The 20,162-nt window shown below is 39.8% G+C and overlaps 3 protein-coding genes and 3 long non-coding RNA genes across 13 annotated transcripts; 3 read left to right on the plus strand and 3 right to left on the minus strand.

Moving 5' to 3' along the window:
- Positions 1 to 3,035: 3,035 nt before the first annotated feature.
- Positions 3,036 to 4,930, minus strand: LOC124314479. Of its 2 annotated transcripts, none has more exons than XM_046779695.1 (4): positions 4,550 to 4,930; positions 4,134 to 4,272; positions 3,864 to 4,021; positions 3,036 to 3,736 (listed from the first exon to the last, which is right to left on the minus strand). In XM_046779695.1, exons 1-4 carry the CDS (start codon positions 4,611 to 4,613, stop codon positions 3,507 to 3,509), a joined length of 591 nt encoding a protein of 196 aa, XP_046635651.1. In that variant the 5' UTR covers positions 4,614 to 4,930; the 3' UTR covers positions 3,036 to 3,506. The 2 variants fall into 2 exon arrangements, with proteins under 2 accessions (XP_046635651.1, XP_046635650.1); XM_046779694.1 differs by having other exon boundaries at positions 3,036 to 3,739; positions 4,550 to 4,927.
- Positions 4,931 to 6,326: 1,396 nt separating this feature from the next.
- On the plus strand, positions 6,327 to 7,333 carry LOC124314510. Of its 3 annotated transcripts, none has more exons than XR_006911268.1 (5): positions 6,327 to 6,429; positions 6,490 to 6,601; positions 6,670 to 6,743; positions 6,844 to 7,082; positions 7,157 to 7,333. It is a non-coding gene; the product is annotated as an uncharacterized LOC124314510 (long non-coding RNA). The 3 variants fall into 3 exon arrangements; XR_006911269.1 differs by having other exon boundaries at positions 6,327 to 6,425; XR_006911267.1 differs by having other exon boundaries at positions 6,327 to 6,601.
- Positions 7,334 to 7,976: 643 nt separating this feature from the next.
- On the plus strand, positions 7,977 to 8,308 carry LOC124314511. Its single transcript, XR_006911270.1, has 2 exons — positions 7,977 to 8,139; positions 8,171 to 8,308. It is a non-coding gene; the product is annotated as an uncharacterized LOC124314511 (long non-coding RNA).
- Positions 8,134 to 10,553, minus strand: LOC124314502. 3 transcript variants are annotated; one of them, XR_006911258.1, is made up of 6 exons: positions 10,179 to 10,553; positions 9,926 to 10,127; positions 9,472 to 9,700; positions 9,275 to 9,410; positions 8,898 to 9,046; positions 8,134 to 8,545 (listed from the first exon to the last, which is right to left on the minus strand). It is a non-coding gene; the product is annotated as an uncharacterized LOC124314502 (long non-coding RNA). The 3 variants fall into 3 exon arrangements; XR_006911256.1 differs by having other exon boundaries at positions 9,472 to 9,735; XR_006911257.1 differs by having other exon boundaries at positions 9,472 to 9,738.
- Positions 10,554 to 10,926: 373 nt separating this feature from the next.
- LOC124314451 (stimulator of interferon genes protein-like) lies at positions 10,927 to 13,144 on the plus strand. 3 transcript variants are annotated; one of them, XM_046779654.1, is made up of 9 exons: positions 10,927 to 11,151; positions 11,234 to 11,433; positions 11,510 to 11,569; positions 11,645 to 11,838; positions 11,937 to 12,168; positions 12,247 to 12,392; positions 12,464 to 12,635; positions 12,704 to 12,817; positions 12,880 to 13,144. In XM_046779654.1, exons 2-9 carry the CDS (start codon positions 11,244 to 11,246, stop codon positions 12,933 to 12,935), a joined length of 1,164 nt encoding a protein of 387 aa, XP_046635610.1. In that variant the 5' UTR covers positions 10,927 to 11,151; positions 11,234 to 11,243; the 3' UTR covers positions 12,936 to 13,144. The 3 variants fall into 3 exon arrangements, with proteins under 3 accessions (XP_046635610.1, XP_046635608.1, XP_046635607.1); XM_046779652.1 differs by having other exon boundaries at positions 10,927 to 11,120; positions 11,211 to 11,433; XM_046779651.1 differs by having other exon boundaries at positions 10,930 to 11,120.
- LOC124314396 (nuclear pore complex protein Nup205-like) lies at positions 13,142 to 20,107 on the minus strand. The gene is made up of 17 exons (XM_046779528.1): positions 19,815 to 20,107; positions 19,284 to 19,756; positions 18,452 to 19,222; positions 17,965 to 18,392; positions 17,757 to 17,906; positions 17,467 to 17,690; positions 17,308 to 17,404; positions 17,041 to 17,246; positions 16,679 to 16,934; positions 16,387 to 16,594; positions 15,784 to 16,309; positions 15,155 to 15,728; positions 14,750 to 15,093; positions 14,321 to 14,671; positions 14,021 to 14,252; positions 13,376 to 13,950; positions 13,142 to 13,309 (listed from the first exon to the last, which is right to left on the minus strand). Exons 1-17 carry the CDS (start codon positions 19,947 to 19,949, stop codon positions 13,232 to 13,234), a joined length of 5,628 nt encoding a protein of 1,875 aa, XP_046635484.1. The 5' UTR covers positions 19,950 to 20,107; the 3' UTR covers positions 13,142 to 13,231.
- Between the last annotated feature and the right edge of the window lie 55 nt (positions 20,108 to 20,162).

The following is a 20,162-nucleotide window of genomic DNA, read 5'->3' on the forward strand; positions in this document are numbered from 1 at the left end:
TGCAGTCTGGCTGGCTCTTTTTTTTTCTTCTTTTTTTTTAAATTGGTAAGAAATAAAAAATGAGGAGATAAGGAAAGAAGAAAAAAAAAAGAAAGACAGTTGTTGTCACGGTCGCGACGGTGTAATCAAAACTACTTTTTTTTTGGTCGTCGTCGTCGTCCCTTCGGTAGTTGAGAGAGGCGGTGGCGGCGGTTTTTTTTATTTTGGTGGCGGCAGGCACGGCGGCGGCAGCGGCGGCGACAAGCGCAGTGGCGACAATCCTATCGGGATGGGACGATGATGTACACACGTCTGGCATCCTATTTTGTATTATTTTTTTTTTATTTTTTGTGAGAGAGAAAATGTGGAACGGAAACCTGGAAAAACGCTCAATTCGATTAACTTTGATCGGAATTATATATTTTTTGGGGTTTTCTTTGTTGGGCTCAAAAGAAAAAACCAAAATTAACTTTTTTCAAAAAGAAAAAAAGGCATTTGCGCGCTTTTATTCCGGACGACCGAGTGCCTTTACACAAGTTGTTGTGTGTGCCCTGTTATTAGGCACCATTTCGTATTACACACACACACACACACATGGGCTGTATTCTTTTATGTACTGCGCAATCTAGAAGAGGAAATGGTGGGAACAGTCTACACACACTTCTTTTTGTGTGTATCTTTTTTGTAAAAACCCGCTGGAAAGGAAAAAGAAAAAAAAGAAATGAACGTCGCTGTTTTCGTACCCTGTGTTTAAAGTCCCATCTCCTCTCTACATATGAAAAGAGCAGCAGCAGCCCCCTGTACTTTTCAGACGGTTGGGCGGCTACGCCGGCGTATAAGCGCTTATATTTCTGTTCTTCTCATTTCTATTGGGGTGGTGTACACACTCTATAGAGACGGCCGGGCTTTTATTTTCTAGACTACATATTATGTGTGTTCCACCTTCATCGTGAAGGTAGAGAGGGGACGTTTCTTCTTGCGGATGTCTTCAATTTTTTCCCGAGTAGAAAATGTCTGGTCTGCTCTGGCCCTGGCTATATGTGGATGATTACATAGTACAAGGACCACCAATTTCCAGTCATTCCCCCCCACTCTTTCCCTGATGGAATTGTCTTGTCTAGTTATCAAACATTTTTCTTTTCCTGGTTCTTCTTTTTTTTTTTCCTTTTAAATTTGAAATGAATTAAATTAAATTTGAATTGAATTCATTTTTGAAAAAGTAACGTCAATTTTCTAGGCGTCGGTTAAGCGTGTAAACGGTCGAGGAAAAACGAAAATCTGAACTGATAATGATGATGCATTAATATTCGACTCCTCATCAATCAAGAGGCCCTTCTTAAAATTTCCAAATCATATGGAATCACATGACGTGTGTGGATTACCTGTGGTCGCACTAAATATTCAATCAAACCCTAATGGATTGATATTTTTCAGAGATGGACGGATTGATTATACATTCTTTTTTTAATAAAAAAAACCTCTTCTCGCTTTACTTGAGCAAGATGTGAAAATTCTCTGCGATTAACTTGTCTGCTCCTGTCATAATCACTACAGTAATTATACACACGGCGGTTGTATATAATATTCAAATATTTTTTTTTCCTAAAATGTTATGTCCACCCCTCAAATAAGAAAAGAAAAAAAGTTTCATCCATCGGCTCATTAGGGGGATTTTGGACGACCGACGGGAGAGTAGTCTCATTAAAAACATTTTCAATGTTATGTTCTTGTTGTGTGGAAGGTTATCGATCATATCGTCGTTTTTTCTGTCCGTCTCTGCTGCTGTCCGTCTCTGCCGTGTATTATTCCGGTTCGATGTTTTGTTTTTTCTTTAGAATGGATAGCCAGAGAGAGAAGGATGGCCCCTTTCAGCGGTCACTAAAAGCAAAGTCATGTTAGACTCTTTTTCTAGCTCTCATCTAAGAGCTCGGTTTCCTTCCAACAAAATATTTTGGTTTTCTTTCTTTTTCTTATTTTTTCCCCCCACTTTTATTTATATTTGTCTTTTTTTCTGTTTTTTCTTTGTCCGTTCATTCGGGAGTCTGTGGGTCTTCACGATTCCGTTTGTATATATATATGCCAGGCGACCTTGTGCCGTTGAATTATATTCCCCATCGATTTGTGTGTGTGTGTGTGTGCTGGCCCTGGCCGGCGTGCATACATTCGTCTATAGTTCGGATGTGTATAAATTTTTCAAAGCCGGTTGGACACGTCGTCGACATTCTTTTGTATTTTTATTTGTATTTTAGTATTCTTGATCAAATGGCATTCCTATTCTATTGGTTGGCAGCTAACTTTTTTTTTTTTTTTTTTCCGTTATTATTATTGGGCTGCGATTGGTGATGGCGTGCATGTGTGTGTGTGTCTCCTCGTCGCTGTTGTTGGAATCTAATGTCAAATATCCGGGGCAAAGCGCCCAGTTGATGGGCTGGCCCCGTCATCTCGTCGTCTCTCTATAGATAGAGAGGAAAAAGGCAAAAGAGGCCAAAGAGGAGAGGAGATAATTTAACATTCTACGTCGTCAAATAAGTCTGTCAATAGATGTTATCGATCGACCAAAAGGAGAAGAAGAAGAAGAAGAAGAGGAGGAGTCGCTTTCTTTTCTTCTCCTTGTGGATATTTGCTGACAGGTTTTTGTCTTCGAGGACGTACGACGACGACGAGGGACACACACACACACACACACGTAGATGGGGACATTAAAGAAGAAGAGGAGCTGCTGGTGCTGGGCTGGCTGGTGCTGGCGCTGCTTCTCTCGACATTCTTGCGCGACCTTTTCCCCTCGTTTTTCGGGGCCCCGATCTTTATCGACAGGTCTATTCCTCCTCCTCTCACCGGTTTTCATCTTCTTCTTCTCTTCGCCTTCGCCTTCTTCTTCTCGTCTCCTTTCCGCCTGGTTTCCCTTTCAGGTTGATCCTCCTCATCACGGGCCCCCAATGTGTTACATTCTCCGACATTCTCTGACAGGTGGAAAACCAACGAATTTTATTCATTCCCCGGCCATTTGAAATTTTTTTATTTTCATTTCCATTTTTTGAATTTTTTTGTTTGACCGCTCGTTATTTAATTGAGGCTGTTTGGATTGAATCAATCATCTTTTTTTTTATTTAAACGAATTGCGTGTCGCTAATTGAACGGATTTAATTGTTCGAAGGTTTCTTTTGGGTTGCGTTCTTCTTCTTAAACTCGTTATTGTATCAAATGGCAATGAAGTCGAATTCGAGATTTCTTTATTGCTTTTGATTTTGTTTTATTGTTTTTTATCACTGTGAAATTGATAAGCGGCATTAATACAGCCAAAGGGGGGTTGGGTTGGGGGACTAAAGGAATTGAATCGCCGCCTTATTTAGTCGACATGTTTGGGCAAAGGAATGCCTTGTGTACACATTTGATTAAATAAAAAGAAAGAAGAAAAGAAAAAGGGGAAATTTCTCTTTTTTATCTTTTCTTTTTTATAAAAAAAAGAAATTAAAAAGGAGAAATTGGGTTTAGACTGACATCTAGCGGCCGATGCAAGAAAGAAACTGTCAGTAGACTTGTTGCCGCTGAAGAACGCAGCACCCCGTGATCCCGATGGCCAGCAGAACGACCAAACCGACGCAGAAAACGATCATAACAGTTGGATTGGAAAGTGAGTTATTGTTGGGAGCGTGATTGTTGTTATTTAACGTCAATACGGCCTGGCTGCTCTTGTCGGTCGTGACATGAGTGGCGCCTTCTCCTCCGATGTTATCGCCCGTCTCCTGCCCGTCAGCTCCTTCTTGAGAATTCCAAAAATTTTTCCTTTTTTAAAACTGTGTTATTATTATTGACTCGAGTTGTATACGACCGCGTCAGAGTTAGAGAGAGAGAGAAAAGAAAGCGGTAAATTCGATTGCTCTGACCAGATTGTCCGGTGCGATCGGTTTGGGTGAGTTGTTGCAGCCGCAAATCCTCTTTATTGCACATTTGAGTGCGGCAGCAGAGCAAAATGGGCCATCGAACACGCAATGATGACGGGCTTTTGGGCGGACGGTTCTCGCATAAAAGTGGCGTCTTGAGGCTGTTAAAGAAAAAAGAAAAAGAAAAAGGAGAAATGGGGCGCGTATTGCCAATCAGATTTATCGCCGACTCTTGTACATATTCGCGCATAGAGAGAAAAGTAATAAAAATACTTGACGCAGCCTTTTGTGACGGGATTGGTCCCGTCCCGGCGGTCGAGATATTGCGAATAACACAAGCCGGAAGTGATGCAAACAGGTTCGGCCATCTCCTGGCAAATTCTCGTCGTACAGATGCACTGGATCGTTTCGTCTTTAGAATTAAATGCAAAAGTCAAAATTTTTTAAAATTTGTTATCCTTCAGTCCATTTTATCGCGGAGGAAAAAGCTCAGTCAATGTCGATTTTTGATGGCAAGAAATGTCGTCAAATCGACTGTGACTGGACTTATTGAAAGGCCGGCCATGTACAGAGTTTAGTTTGGTTAAATGGCACGACAAAGGGCAGTGTCACACGGATCGCATTTGTCACGGACCAGCAGATAGTCAAGAGTTAGTCAGCATTTGATGGACGTGTCGAGATGATGATACCTTGTTCGCTTTCCGCCAGGACCAAACTGATGCACATGAAAAGAGCGTTCCAGTGAACTTCCATGATGATGATACGCCAACGGTGTAGTTACAAAAGACGGTGACTGAACGCCAAATAATGCTAATCTCAGCCCGGGCAGTCGGATTTCAAAAAGGCACAACTTTGCTGCCGTGATTTTAGATTCGGTTAAAAGAAGGGAGATCGAAATATCGACAAATAAAGGCGACTCGGTCCCCCAAACTGGAGAGAGAAACAGCCGAACACCTGGTCGACTCTTTGGAAACTGTCGGACGAAAAAGAGTTGGTAAGTCTTGTGTATTTTTAATATGCATATACTACGTGTGTTTTGTAGAGATGTGTATAATAGCAGTATACGCACTGCTGGTGGAAAAAAATAAAAATAAAAACAAAATGACAAACATCTTTCGGGACTGTCGGACATGTTGGGCGCGCGCTCGAGCCATTCGGACGTTCAGACAAGGGAAGCGAAAGCTATTCATCAAGAAGCTGTGCAGCCCGTTTTTGGGGAGAAGAGATGGAGGCTGTTTGGTGTTCTCTCTCTCCCTACCGATGCAGCACCTTTCTCTCTAGCTGCATCGCTGTTAAAAAAATGGTACCAATACCTTATTCTTGTGTGCCATCTTTCCTCCACTTCTTGTCGCCCATAAGTCAAAGTCTTCTCGTAATTGCCGACGAGTCCGCTTTATGGAAAGAAAAAATCATCGGCTCAGAAAAATCATATTTCAAAGCGACTTTTCTCAGGGGCTTTTTTTCCTTTTTTTTTTTGAAAGACCTTTTCTTTTTGAACATTATCTATCATCTTCTTAAACATTCTTTAGCGATAATTTTTCCAATTTAATTGGTTTTAATTGCCTAAATGTTTACGCGCGTCGATCTTTGATTTGGATTCATTTAGTGAACAACTTCGCAGATGTATAGGATATCATATTTACCGTGTGACACGAAGCTACTACAAGCATGTATAACCGCGGTCATGAATGATAATTCCGGAGAGCCTCGAGGCTCACTTCCTGTTGCGCTATTCGTCATAAAAGAAAATGTTTGGCAGTTCCGCCATTGAGAGTAAATGGTGGCCAAGCCTCAATGCTTGGGCCGGTCGAGGCCGGAAAACTATCCAGCTTGTAATATATCGTCGTAAAAGTGCGTAGTAACTGTTGCAACTGTTTCATTTTGTCCTTTCTGGTTTCCATTCCCTTCCGGATTCCTCCATCCAAACGGGTGTCTATCAATAACCTTAATCATTCTTATTTATTTAGTCTTTTTACGACCGATAATTTAGGGCAATTTCTTTATTTTTTAGAAAATGTAAAATCTCTCGAACATCGCTCGGTGGCACTGCAATGGCATCGTGTAAAAGATGCCTCGTATATTTCTTATGCAACTACACAAAAGGTAATGACGAGGGTTTTATGGCATCAAAGCTATTTATATCAATGAAATTGAATTCAGCATTTTCATTACGTACGATAAAAAAAAAGTAGTTTGAATTTTTGTTGCCCCTTATACTTATCTTAATTCAACATATGTTGAAAAAGTTCCTTTAAACATCGAACTTGCAAGGAATTTCAGTAAAAAGGAAACAAATTTTTGCATTCTAGCTACGCAATATACCCGCCCGGCATAAAATTACACGGAGGGTTTCTGCACGGTCTTTTTTTATACTGACCACTTATTGAATGACCAGTCCTTCAAATACTGAATTTTTAGGCGTGTCTAATAGATGGCGTGTTCATTTGTGTCAGTTAAAATGGCGTTATGGGCTCATGGCGGTTTGTTGTCAAAAGATAAGCTATTTTTTCTTCGAAAATTACCAATGTATTTACTGGTAAATTCGAGTGATTTCGTCTGTACATTGTCGGTGATGTGTTCTATTCCGTGTATATGTTGGATAAACTTAATGTTTCTCATCAACTTACAGGAGAAAACGTGTTGAAAGGGTCGTGCAGCTTGCTGCTGTCAACCATTTGGTTCAAAATCATTGTATTCTACTGAATGTGCGACAATTCTTCAATTCCATCAAAATGAAACAGGTAACAACCATTACTAGCTTTATTAATACAGTATTGCTGGAACATATATTCTTCTCATCTTTTATTAGGATTCATCATAATTATCTGCTATTTGTATTGGACTTGCTAGACCACCAATCCCAGCCATGCCCCAATTTTGAGTGTACACTACAAACTGTTTAATTATTTCTAGATCATAGCTAGTCAAGCACATTGATGACACAAACTATAAACAAGGTGACTTATTTTTTTATTATTTACAGGTTCTTCATTACAGGTTTCTAACACATTTGCATGATCGATTTGATGAGAAGGAGGCATTCACATTGTACATCTTTCTAAATTGGCATGACAGACTTGATGAGAAGGATGTTTGAAGAAAAAGGACTATACAGTCAACAAGGTTCCTTGTTTGCTAACCCGTTGGCTGCTACCCTTGAATCTCCCTGTTAAACAGGGTCAGGGCCTGTTTACTTCCTTACACGGTTCCTCTTGATTTGAGGTACTGCTTTCTGTTGCTACAACCTTGTTTGAATGTTATTGTCATCCAAATGAATGTTCATTCCGCTTTTACAGGGTAACTCTTTCGCTACTGATCACATCCACTGTTGTAAACTGACGAGATAATGCTGCAATTCAAGACTGATACATAGTGTAGTTGTTAGATCAATGACAAGTGCATATCTGGGCTCCCTTCTTTTCTGTGGCCCCGTTTCCCTAACTAACCACTAACCAACGCCCGCCGGTGGTCACTCACCCGCTGTGAAACCAGGAGGAGGGGAGGGCTCTGGTCTAACGGGGACTTGGAAGGCGCATGATCCGATGAAAACTTTTGGAGGGTCATGAGTCTAACCCGGAAGCCTAGTATGACTACATCTCCCCAGTAAAACTGGCCTCGTACTTCTCTCTTCTTCTCGGTCCAGATACTATCTCTGGGGGCCGTAGACAAAACCTACAATTGCATGTGCGAGTTAAAACAAAGCAACCCACTACCCAATGAAACAAAAAGCCATGGTTTATTTTTTGCAGAAATCTGCATCAGTCAAGTTACAAATTATTCTACTTCAACAACTCGAGTAGAATTTTGCATCTAGTCTATTAGTGCAAATCGTGATTCCATGTAAAATGGTTGTTTAAAAAACAAACAATGGGGTGTTCTGAGTACCCAAAAAACTCACCATCGTTTGTTTTTTAAACAACCATCTCTACCTAACACATAGTATCTCTATTTGCACCAGTAGAATAGATGCAAAATTCGACAGAAGTTTTGAGTTTTAAAAATTTGTTACTTGACTGACGCAGATTTCCGCAAAACTAAACATCGCTTTTTGTCTCATTGCCGCAGCGGTGGTGGCGGGTTGCGTTAAACTCGTACAGAAGAAAAACAGTCTTGAACCGGACGCTCTCTTTATTGAATTTTTTGTACATTAGAAAATAAAAACCAGTTAAATGCATTATTTATTTATTACAGACATCACATTATTAGGGTTTAACATTGGTTTATGTGGTTTAGAGTATAAGTTTGAAGGTTGGTAGGTGTACGTTTGTGGGGTTTGAAGGTCGGTAGGTGTAGGTTTGTGGGGTTGGAAGAATTGGAAGGTAAACGTTTGTGGGGTTTGAAGATTAATTAGTAGGGATATGTTTGTGGGGTTATAGATTAACTGAATTTTTATCCAAACTTGAAATATCCTACCCCCTCCAACATCATCCCTTTCCTTTCCCAACCCCTAAAACATGTTTATTATTTGTTTGACATAAACATCCCATAATTGTTTTTGTTGCGTCTTAACTTATAAATGGTAAACTGCATAGACACGATGACAATTTGACAAATAATGATGCAACTTCGGTAACACGACACCACCACCAAGGAACGACCAGTTGAATGCAGAGAGACATTTCTCCAGCATAGGGTGCAACAGCGTGCCACATCGGACAGCAACTACGGGAACATAAACGATAAACCTATAACCAAAATCAAATGAATTTATCTTCAGCATCAATGGAAATGCTGTCAATGAAAATAAAATAAATGTCACTTTATGTTATTTACAAGAGTTAACCCAAATCATAAGTTTACCGTTAAGAAAATTGTACATGTCAAATTCAACAGTCTGGCTGAAAAAATCCATCTGTGAATTTTAGAGTGGAACCAAGAAGAAGGTGAAGCTAAGACTTCAACTAGCTTTATAACAAAAATGATCTCTAAAACTATGCAATCTCTTAAGAATTATCCTTATAAATATTCCAAAGGAATCTACGGTCGGCACGCTTTTCCAATGAGCCATACAATTAGAAAGTTGATTGAAATAATTACTTCAATTGTAGCTAAGTGTTTCTTCAAGTGATGAAACACAGCACCACAGGTAGCAAAACACCCTTTATCAGATGGCTGCTTCAAATCCATATTTATGTTGGGCAGCAACGGAGAAGATCAGAAGCTCAGACTCCACCAGCATGTTATTCCTATTCAAAGAAAAAAAAAGAAAACTCATGAAGCAACAATTTCTCAAATGACAAAACAAAAAATGATCAAAGTTAAGTTAAACTACAAAATCCTTTAGAATAAATGTTGCAAAGGAATGTACAGTTGCAAGGTTCAATTTCTGAATTTCCACAACTGAAATAGGTTGAAGAGATAGGCACTAACTAAATCTGTAGTCTCACTGTTAGAAAGTTGAAAATTATATTTACCCTAATTGTTCTGAAGTGTTTCTGACAAACATGAAGCTGGTACAGGAAAAAGAGAGGACATTTTGTGCAGCTGCTCAGGCCACATGATCAGATGAAATTGCCATGTAGAAATTGTAGGCTGTTACCAGATAGATACCTAAATTCACACACAATTATTAATTAACACAGTCACATCCAAGAATCGGAAGAGCAATTACCATTTTTACGAATAAAAATTTCAAGAAAGAAAAGTACGCCATATTAAGTATCCAATCGAAACGATACATTTTTAACATGGTTTCCAATCAAATCAGCGTTTAAGAAATGGCGGAATTTTGTCTTGACACTGATGATGTCTTGAGTAAGACACTCACGTCATCTAGCAGACATAATTTTAGCCACCAAGTGATATCCAACATATTCCTTAGGCAGCCGAAGACCGGAAGACTGGACGGAACGGAAGGAACATTTTTTTTTCAAAACTACTTTAAATAAAATCAATTTATTTCTTTACATAATTGCGGAAAAATTACTGAATTATTAATCCTATAAGGCCCCTATTAATCCCTAAGGTGAATGAGTAGCAGCAGCAATTTATATTTTTTTTCCAGTTCTTCTACATTATCTACAACCTGTACCTGTGAATTTATATCAAATGTAGTTAGCTCATACCTGTAAAGGATATGCTGTACTGGAACTCTGTGGCTGGAATGTTTTAAATTGTGGTGATGCAAAGTTGCAGTTCTTCCAGGACGCTGTTGGACAAAGTGACAACAGTCCCAAGACATCTTCAAGGATTTCAGTTCGTCTTTAGAAACAAGATTACTGAGTATGCTGACTGCAAACGCTTGATTACCCTGTGTGATGCACAAATCTATTTCAATAACATGTGTAGTTAGTTGCTGTGGTTGTACTTAAACCATACCTGTTGTGGTATCCTGCGATGATAAATTGCTGATGTTTCTTCTTACATTGTTTTCTGGCTTTTGGCCAGGACTAGAAACTGTTGCTGGTGAACTGACTGGTTCACTGGAATTTCAGATATACTCATGTCAAAGTGTATCGTAGTATCATTATGCAGCTTCTTGCCGTAAAATTATTCATGAAGTATTTCGCCTTTCTATGCAAATCTTTCTTTACTGAAAGAAACACAGCACGACTTCTTCATTCCAAACTCCCATTGCCCAAACATTAACCGCAAGGTTTCGTTTACGAGTTTACGTTTACTTTACGACAAAAACAGAATCAGCGGTTGAGCGGTAGCGGTACTGCGGATCGGTATGATGGTTGTGATGGAGACATCTGATCTGATTAAGAAGATTTAACACGGTTGCCAAATCGTTATTCCTTGCAAATTTCACAATAAGAAATATAAATAATTATCTTATTTGAGTATAAACTTTTACCCGACCGTGAGTTGACTTTCAAGGTTAAAATAATTTTGATAAAAAAAATTAACGATTCCTTAGAGTGCTCATAAAATAAAAATAAAAAAACACAAAAACAATAGATTTTTGTATCCTTGTTGTTCTGCAATTTCCGTTCCGAATATGAATTATGAAAATTATATGAAGCGCCGGAAGCGGGACCAGGACCATTTTACATTTTTATTACCTGTCATAACTATTCACAGCACATCAATGTTCGGAAGTCGGGGATTTTCACTGGCCCATGTATCGTTTTGCGGTTGTTTTCCTCCCCAAAGGGAACCCCCTTGACCCTTATCACAATGCCTTATCAAAAAAAACTTCTCTCTCTCTGTGTTTGCTCCAGTTGAAGGCAAGACATTGAACAAGACATTGGCATTGGCAAGACTGAAGCTTCATATTGAAAAGCCAGAAAATCCGACGTTTCCATTTTTTCGTTGGTATGTTCATCAACGTATAGAGTACTCAAAGGCAAATGCAAAATAAAAAAAAAAATGTATGTTTAGTAAATTTGGCTTAAATCTGATTAGTTCTTTTTGTGTTTTTGTATCAGTAATAGGATCATGGGATCACTAGGTATGGCTGCTCAGGTTGATTTTTTAAATCATCATACAGCAGTGCATTCTAGCAAGCACAAAAATAAACAGAAGCACAACAATAATGCAGCTTCTCAATCTTGTGGATTACCTAAAAGCCGTGGTTACACAGCTGAAATTCTAGCCTTCTTAATAGGTTCTGGATTTCTATTTATTGGTAACACAAACTCATTTTGTGTCTGTTTGGTATCACTGCTGACAAGTCTTTTTGTGTACTTTCCTAACCATTGCAGCTTTTGTATTTCCTCCTGTGGAACATCAGGGGCATGGTTCTCAAGGAATTGCTGTCCAGGGTAAAAAAATAATAATATTAATAAAAATAGTATTGGATAAAATTTGTAGATTATGACAATAGAACTCTTTTCTAGTTGGTCTACTCCTTTGGTTTGGGATGACATTTGTAATGGCTGAAATTATCCGACGTATCTGCCTCTTTTCTGAAGAGGTTCAACACCTAAATTCCCGATACGACCGGTCAATGTCTCGTGTTGTACTACACGTTTTTAATTTACGAAACTCCGCCAATTTCTTCACTGTTGTCATTCTACTTTCTTTATTATTTGTGAGTCACAAAATATTTACTTAATCAAATTGTCAATGTTGCCTGCATTGCAGGCCCTCCAAACATATAGCTGAATTCAAAATTAATATTTCTTTCAGATCAGCTCATCAGATCCCATGGTGATGACTGAAATTGGCTCTCATTGGCCGACATCATTTGGACTTTGCGGACTTTATCTTATCTCCAATTCCGTAGTTAAACTTCCAGAAAATCTTGTTGACTGTGAGGTTTTGCTTGATGATCGCGTAATGGCCATCGGGCATGGATTGGCATATTCGTATTATTACGGATTTCTCAGAATAATTCTACCAGCTACCGAAAATAGTCAAAGTATTGCTTTAAATGAGCGTTTTTCTTCTGGTAAAAAGAGCTTGGTTATTTATCAGCTAATTTTGTTTGAAACATTAGGTATCAGAGATCGAGCATCACATTTTGAGTTCGAAGAAAAAATCCAGTTAGCATCCAAAAAGATGCTAATTTTGATTCCTGATTCATGTTTCTGTACTCCAAGTTTCCAGGACATGGCGCCATGTGGACAGATCGAGCGAGTCAAAGTAAACAAAATTCGTCTGCTTTATTACTTAATAGGATTGCGAAATTTCATTCAAGTATACGTACTGTTTAGACGTTGGAAGACGTTATCATTTCTAGGGCTGGAATGAGAGGTCGCCCTTACACAGCTACCGTCTATTTAATTCAACCAGAAGGGACAACAACTCCTGTCTATGTCATGATGGAAATGCCATCTATTCTGTATGTTCTCCATGAAATGAACACGTTCGGACAGAAAAATTCAAGTACTAACGCATAGTACAGAATTATAATTTCCATATAAATTCGAAATGCTTCATTATTGTTTTCACAGAACTTTCAGCTTTTGAGCGAACACAGCAGGCTCAAGCTTTTTGCCGAGTTCTAGGTAGGCTACTTGAAGAGGATCCTAGCTGTAAGGACATGTATGAAATCATTTACTTTAAAGGTAAAAACAAATAACCTAGTAATTGCATTGCGGTTTAATTAATGTGTTCTTTACCTCTGAAGATCAAAACGTGAATTTGGCAAAAATGATTTACGACTATGTGCAAAATATGGAGTAGGGGGTTGTTCCATTTTCTACGCGATATGTCGGTTAATTGATTAAATTATGATCAATTCCAAAACCATTCTGTCTGTCTCTGTGCTGTTTTGTTTTCATTATCGAGCTTTGTTGTTTTGGTTTTACGTACCGTTGACCATTTATAACTGAATGAGACTGTAATAATTACAACTACAAAATTTACCATCCATAATGATCGCAATTGCGAAATGTTGAAACCTCGTGTTTAATTTCTTTAATCAACGAAAGAATTACCATTATTCTTACACAGTAATTCCAAAAAATGAAAGAATAAAATTACACGCTGAGCAATCGCTTAACTCGTCGAAGAAGGGCTTGAACAAAACCATGGCGCCCTTTTTTGTGTAGATAAACCTAAACGGTGAAGTAATAAAAGGTTAGAAAATACAGCTGAAATAAAGAATTCCGATTTGTCGTTACCTGCTCACATTCATTCATTTTCTTAAACAAAACTGTATTAAGATGAATCGGCGCTTCTTTCTTTAGTCGCCCATAATCTTCTTGGCTTAAAATCGATGTGGATCCACCGAGAGCTAACGATCTTTTATGCTGGAAAAAATGTTCCATGTGATGCCACAACAGCCAAGTGGTAGATTCCAATACTAAACTGCAAAGCTCTAGAAGTTCGTCCCAGTTTTTCAATTCCTGCTCAAGCGATTTGGCTCCAATCATTCGACGAACTTGAGCCGGCAATTTTTCATCTGTATCCGGAGGCAAAAGCTCAGCGAGTTGTTGCGTCGTCAAATCCTGGATAGAATCTAGTCGTCGACGACAAATTTCACTTTTTTCTTGTGCATTGATCAAGAGGGCTGAAGAGCTCAACAACGTCTTCGTAAGAATTCCCAGTGACAAGGACGATTTATTAGGACGCTCAAAGCTCGGTGCGAAAATGGCACGATTCTGAGTAGTTAGTGAACGTGCCAGTTTCAAAATGTTTACAGCAACCTGCAAACAGACTTTGCTGGACACGAGACCAAATTCCGACGTGTTTTCCCCTAATTGAAAAATAAATTTTAAATTCTCAAAACTAAATGGAAATGAAGCATGAGACTATGGTGCACTTACCCATAATATAGATTGGCAATAGATTAAGTGTCACTTGTTCGAGACGACTTAGCTGGCCGCGTACCTCCATGGCAGCCGGAGACTCTTCACACACTACGTTCCAACCAGCAGCACGAGAAATGACAGCGGTGAGTAACGCCGTCTCTTCCAATTGAGAAGAAACTGGTGCTAAGTTTCGATTCCGCAAAATAGCACTCACTGTATCGCTGTGAGAGAGTAAAAAGTGGATCACCTGGAATTAATTTAAAAATTTAGTTAGATAAAAAAAAATGCAAATTAAGAAGTAACTTTAAAATAAACCTCTGAACTTCCAGTGCGGTGACGGCTTCCAAGAGCAGTAAGCATGGTGTTAGAAAGTTGAAGAGCGGGAAAAAGTATTTGATGGAATCGATGGGCTATGTCCGGAATAAAAGGCGTGTTTTCCATAGTTGTCCCAGTTACTTCCGGACGTTGGCTAAACACAGACATTTCTGAAAGACGTTGGAATATGCCACTCTCCAGAAGCACGAGAGCACCCTTCTGGCTACTAGCCAATCGAGTTAAAAGCCCCATTTGGGATTCGTATACATAGAGAGTGCGCAAACCGTCCATGTTGGGTTGCATTTCTAAAGCGGCCACCAATCCTGCATCCAACTGGAGCAGGGAATTAACCTAAATTAATAATAGTAAAAATGTTAATATTTATAAAGTCAACGACAATGTAACAAAAAAAAAAAAAAAAGAAAATACCATGTGTTTCAAGTATCCTTGTGAGGACAAAAAGCTAGCAATAGGTCCTTGGTTGTCAGCAGCAGCTAGCTGATCAAGAAGAGAAAGAGCCAACATTCGTTGTACGTCGTGGCCACTGCTACAATCGCGAACGAGTGTCTGAAGCAATGATGCATCAGTCAACTTGTAGAATTCGGCTGTGTGGTTACTAATTCTCAGGCTGTTGAGTAATGCACTGTAAAGATTGGTTCGAACGCGGTGAGCAGACCCACTGGCTCGTAAGATCCAGCCAACTAACTGGCGTTGAATAACATTGACTGTGGCCGAAGATGTCGAACTTCCACGTGCAGTTGCAATCGAGCGGACTAAGTTCAAAAGAAAATGAATAAGATGTAAAAATATTTTTTTCTAAATCGACGGTAATACCATTTGGAGTTCGAAGAATGGTCCCATCAAGGCATCGCACATAATCAGAAGGCATCTTGGTGGGGCCAGATGAAGCTCCGGATTCGCCAACACCTTCAAGAGCACAAGCTCGTAATCCAGCCAACAGGATGACCATAACGCCTGATAAATAGTGGACTAAATCAGGCAATGTGTTGTCTGCGGCCAAACACTTGCTGAAAATGTCCTGGGTAATCTGAGTTAAAATGTTCCATCGATGCGTGTACGAAAGATCGTTTAGTGAACCCGTAGCTAACAGGCATTCCAGGACTTGCCTCCAGCCTTCTAAATAGAAGCGTCGAGCCGAAAGCTCCAATCGAATGTTGTTTCGTTGCACTACAAACGAAAGAATGTTCTGGACTTCTTGTACAATGAGTTGGCGTTGGCCAAGAGCCACGTTGGTAAGATTTGCAAGTTCGCTTCGCAAGCGATTCTGAAGCAAAGCAATTTTCGTTAGCTGGACATCCTCTTCACTGATGATTTCACACTGCTTAACCAACGCTTCGATGGCACCTGGATCGAAGAATTCCATAGTGGGAGCAGTCAATTCGGAAGCCTAGGGTTAAAATTGTTTATTCACTATACCAACACTATACTCTTTAAATTAATACCTTGAGATTGACGGCGTCCAACAGGACAGCAATTTTGGGTCTAGATCGCATGACCAATTGGTCCTGTGTCCCAAGAAAAGAAGTGCCACTTAGCAAAGATCTATCAGTGATATCGCCCATTGTGACTGATTCAGTCGTTTCATCCACTTCATACAGAAAGAGGGAGGCTAGTCGAGAAACGTGTGATTGAAGGCCTTTGTCCGAGGCAATTTTCACTTCGACAGCTACGGTTTTAAGCAACCAACTCATTTGTGAGAGCTGCGAGAATTCAGATCTCTCGGGGGCAAACGGCAAAGCTGCAACCTGACGCCCGAGGAAGTTGGAAGAACGCAAAAATCTCAGCATGACATCCGACAGATTAGGATGAGAACAAAGCTGGTAAAGGAGTTTGTAGGCCAACTCAATAGCACGCAAATTGGCACCAGCAGAGTGACCATCTACGAGAATATTTTTCTCCAAAATGCCAAGCAATGCATGCAGGCATGTCCGAGGCTGATCACGAATTCCAGGCTGCTGCAATACGGTTCTATCAAAACATAAAACACCGTGAAATTGCTGAAATATTAAAATTTGCATTTTTATTAAAGGGGGAGGGAGACTTACTTGCTCAATGGAGCCTGAATACTGAAGCCAAGGAGAAAATGTGCGAAACTTGGATGGGGAAGATTAACTCCTTCACTAAGAAGATGAAGAACTACAAGTCGACATCCTTGTCCAGCATGAGGTGTTTCGCCGTCCTGATCACCTAAAACGCTAGACGAATCATGGGGGTCTTCCATCTCTAGGGCTTCTACGAATCCGTGACGAATCGCTACAAATAAAAAATAAATTAAAATAACGAATTAGAGGGAAGATAAAAAGGTTTAAATCATTCCGAATTAAGAGTATTCATTACCTGTAGTGAGAGCAGAAGATTTGGTATACAAAGCCAGGAGTTGATTTTGGGTTGAAGGAATTGCAGCAACTCGTCGGATAATATGCAGAGCAACAAGAGCATGTTGGGGAAGATGCTGGTTTAGCGTCACTAGCTTTCCTATGTTGACCATGTGGTCCGGCTTCCCAGTACGACTGTTAATGCCCAAAAGTAAGCTGTCCAACGTAACTACTCTGAGAGCAGAACCCAACCGACGAATAAGTTCCAAAAATTCTTCCTGTAAAAAATGAATTATTGTTAGTTTGAAATACGTAATGCTGTTCTGACATTTCCTAAGTATAGGAGTTGTATCCTCTTATTCGATACAAGAAAAGTATTTTTACCTGAAGTTGCAGTACGCGCTTTAATAACAAGAGAACATTAAGCGTTAGTGTTTCCAACTCTTCAATTCCTGGCGTGGGTGTGTAAAGATCCAAGACACGACAGCCTTCGTCCACCACATGAAGCAGGAGGCGCAAAAAGTTGGAGTCGTGCAGACATTGCACCAAAAGATGATACCCTGGTGGTTTGCACCGAATGGCATTGCCGCCTACCAGGAAAAAAAAGCAAGCATTAAGAACAAGTTTTCTTAAAACTTAATTATGATTTACCAGACGGTAATTCAATGTAGGAGTCCTGAAAATCATCCACACTGGGTTCGTAATTCGAGAGCAATTTTAAAAATAGCTTTACACAGGCATTTCCAATCTACAAAACGAAGTCAATGTTAAGACTTTGTTTTACAACTTTTTAAACCTAAATGAACAAACCTGCCATTTTTCCGTTTCATTGCGGTACGCCCTACCACTAAATTTCAGGAAAACGGAATCTTTAACGTAGAATAAGTAGGGATCAAATCCAGGCGTTCTATGTCCAGTTCCCAAGTTGGCTGGGATGGATATATCAGTCATCACGTCCAGTAATTTAAGAAAGGCTCTTGTGAGGGGGTATTCTTCAGCTCGAGACTCAACATCTTCCAATTCCGTGTGGAGACCTAATATTCAACCATTTTTTTTTTACTGGGCAGGAAATTAATATAGAATTATCTTCATGCACAAACCTTTGACATTTGTTGAAACTATGCTTGTAGTTGACAAAATCTGAGCTATTTCAATGCTGTTCCACAGTGTATATGCGATGTCAGGTGACTGGGCGAAAGCTGCAAGAACCTCCATGATCTCTCCCTTCAAACTCAATGGCACAGCACAGCCTACAATTTAAAAGATGTATTTTTCGGGTTTATTCGATAGCTATTTGCTTTTACTTACCTAAGAGTCCGATCATCACGACTAATGGTATCCATGTTGGATTCTCGGCCAAAGATATCCTGGCAACAGGGTCATGTTGGAGAACGATTCGCATTAACTTCAAAACGACCTGCAATCCTTGAACCTCCTGTGGTGTAATGCCTTTTGTGAGGGGCTTGTGGCGGTAGATGGTGTCCGGTACAGGGAGCGACTCTTGGCGCAAACTGTTAAAATATCTGTGGAGTGATGAGAAAAAGTGTTCCCAAGAGATCAAATTGCTTTGACCGCCGTTGCTGTTTTGCTTCAGAAGGGTAAAGGCTTGGTGAGCTGCCCTCTTTCCATTTGCCAATCCGCAAAGCATGCTGGCATAAGAAATGTAAAGAGAAGGCGGTAGCAAATCCCCGGCCAAACGAATAAACTTATATAGGGCCATTTGTCGCTGAGAGACTCTGCATTAAAAAGGCGATAAGTTTTTATTTTTATTTCAAAATAAACAATAACCATATACCTGTAGTTTACTCCAGCATTGGCCATGTCACTAGACCAAAATTCAAGACACAGTTCCAGCTCTAGAGGATCCTCTCCGTAGAGAACGGCGATAAAGTTAAGCAACCATTGAAAATCCAGCGGCAGGTTTGAAGGTGGCTCAAGGCCCTCTTGCTGATAGACAAAGATGTTACGTGCAACTTCATCGGCCTTATTACGAAGATCTTTGATTTTCAGGGGCATTTGAACAATTAGATCCGTCACAAGTGAATGTAATCGTCGTAAGTAAAACTCCTCTTTGTAGATATGATTTTTGGTTTGTAGTAGATGACTGAGAAAATTCAAAGCTTTCCCCTCTAACGCGACGTCTAGGATGGCTTCGTCTTCGTCAACCTGCATTTGAATTGGAGCGCAAAGTCCAGATGAAAGCGAACGGAAAGTAGCCAAAGTCACTGCCCAGGCAAGTTGAACTGAAGCTTGAAGGCCAATGTTCTTCCAAGGAAGTGGTTCCGTCAGACGCTTTTGAATAGTCGCAACAAATGCACTTTCGGAAGTGATGGGTAATAACCGGACGACGTCTTCACTTTCTTCAGTTCTAACGATAGCGCTGATATCAATAGCATACAAAAGAGCCATGAAAAGAGTGACGTTGACGTTATCGACTTGTTCGACAGATGAAAGGTAATTCACTAGCAGCAGTGTATCGTCCCTACACAGTCCATTTTGAGCAGCCAAACAAAATACAATGTCCGCTAACGACTGCCTTATTTCAGTGAAGAAATCTTGAACTTGTCTAAAATAAAAAATACATAAAATTAAAAGAAAGAAAATATGAATCTTAATTGTAAACAAACCTTCTGTGTTTTGGTCCACCGAGAGCTCGGTTTTCGTGGAGCAAATTGATTTCCTTTTCAAGGTTCAGTTGACTTAACAGGGCTATGATTTGATCTACCAAACCTTTTTTCACCAATTTAACAGTGTACTCTGTTATTAAGTCAACAACTTGTTCGCTGGTGTCTACAGCCCATGAAATTCCTTTCCTTGCTTGGATGAGAATTTTTAATGAATTGACAATGGCACGTCTAGCATCATAGTACAGCAGTACTGAAATCAAACCCCTGGTTAATTCTGGATAGTAATGCATTTGCTGTTCTGCTGTGTGTAAAAGTTCAACAGCAACATTTTCGTTTAGATTAAACATATCAGAGATAATGAGTGCTTCATCCACAAACGACTGTTCAAGTGAAGCAGTCGTCTTTCTTCCAGGGAAAAGAACAGGTTCTTTGACAGATTTTAGGAGAAGGTTTCTGTCATCAAGATTTTTTGCCTGAAAATGAATTTGACTTGAGCTTAGAACACAGATTTAATCTGATTCATGAAATTACCGGCTGTTTAAGAAGGGCAGAGAAATCTGAACGGTGATTTTTCAATGCTTTCTCCAGATTGTCTAGGCTGTTGCATTGCTGGTTATTAATTGTGTCTTCAACCAGACTGTGGAGGTCCTTAGACTTGGTCCACATCTTTGATTTTAAAACTTGTGACAGTTCAACCAAAAGTAAAGCTTATTTCACTAAAAAAACGTAATAACCACAAGGGCAAAAGCTGAACGTATTCGAAACTTGGACTTCGAATTCGTCTGTGGGGAGTTGTCGTGTGATAATTTTTCGTACCGGTAGTCGGTGGATGATGCCAACGCCACCTACCATCACAGCGCCATCTATTCAAAGTAAATT

The sequence above is a fragment of the Daphnia pulicaria genome, chromosome 10 (genome assembly GCF_021234035.1).
Source record: "Daphnia pulicaria isolate SC F1-1A chromosome 10, SC_F0-13Bv2, whole genome shotgun sequence".
Classification (NCBI taxonomy): Eukaryota; Metazoa; Arthropoda; class Branchiopoda; order Diplostraca; family Daphniidae; genus Daphnia; species Daphnia pulicaria.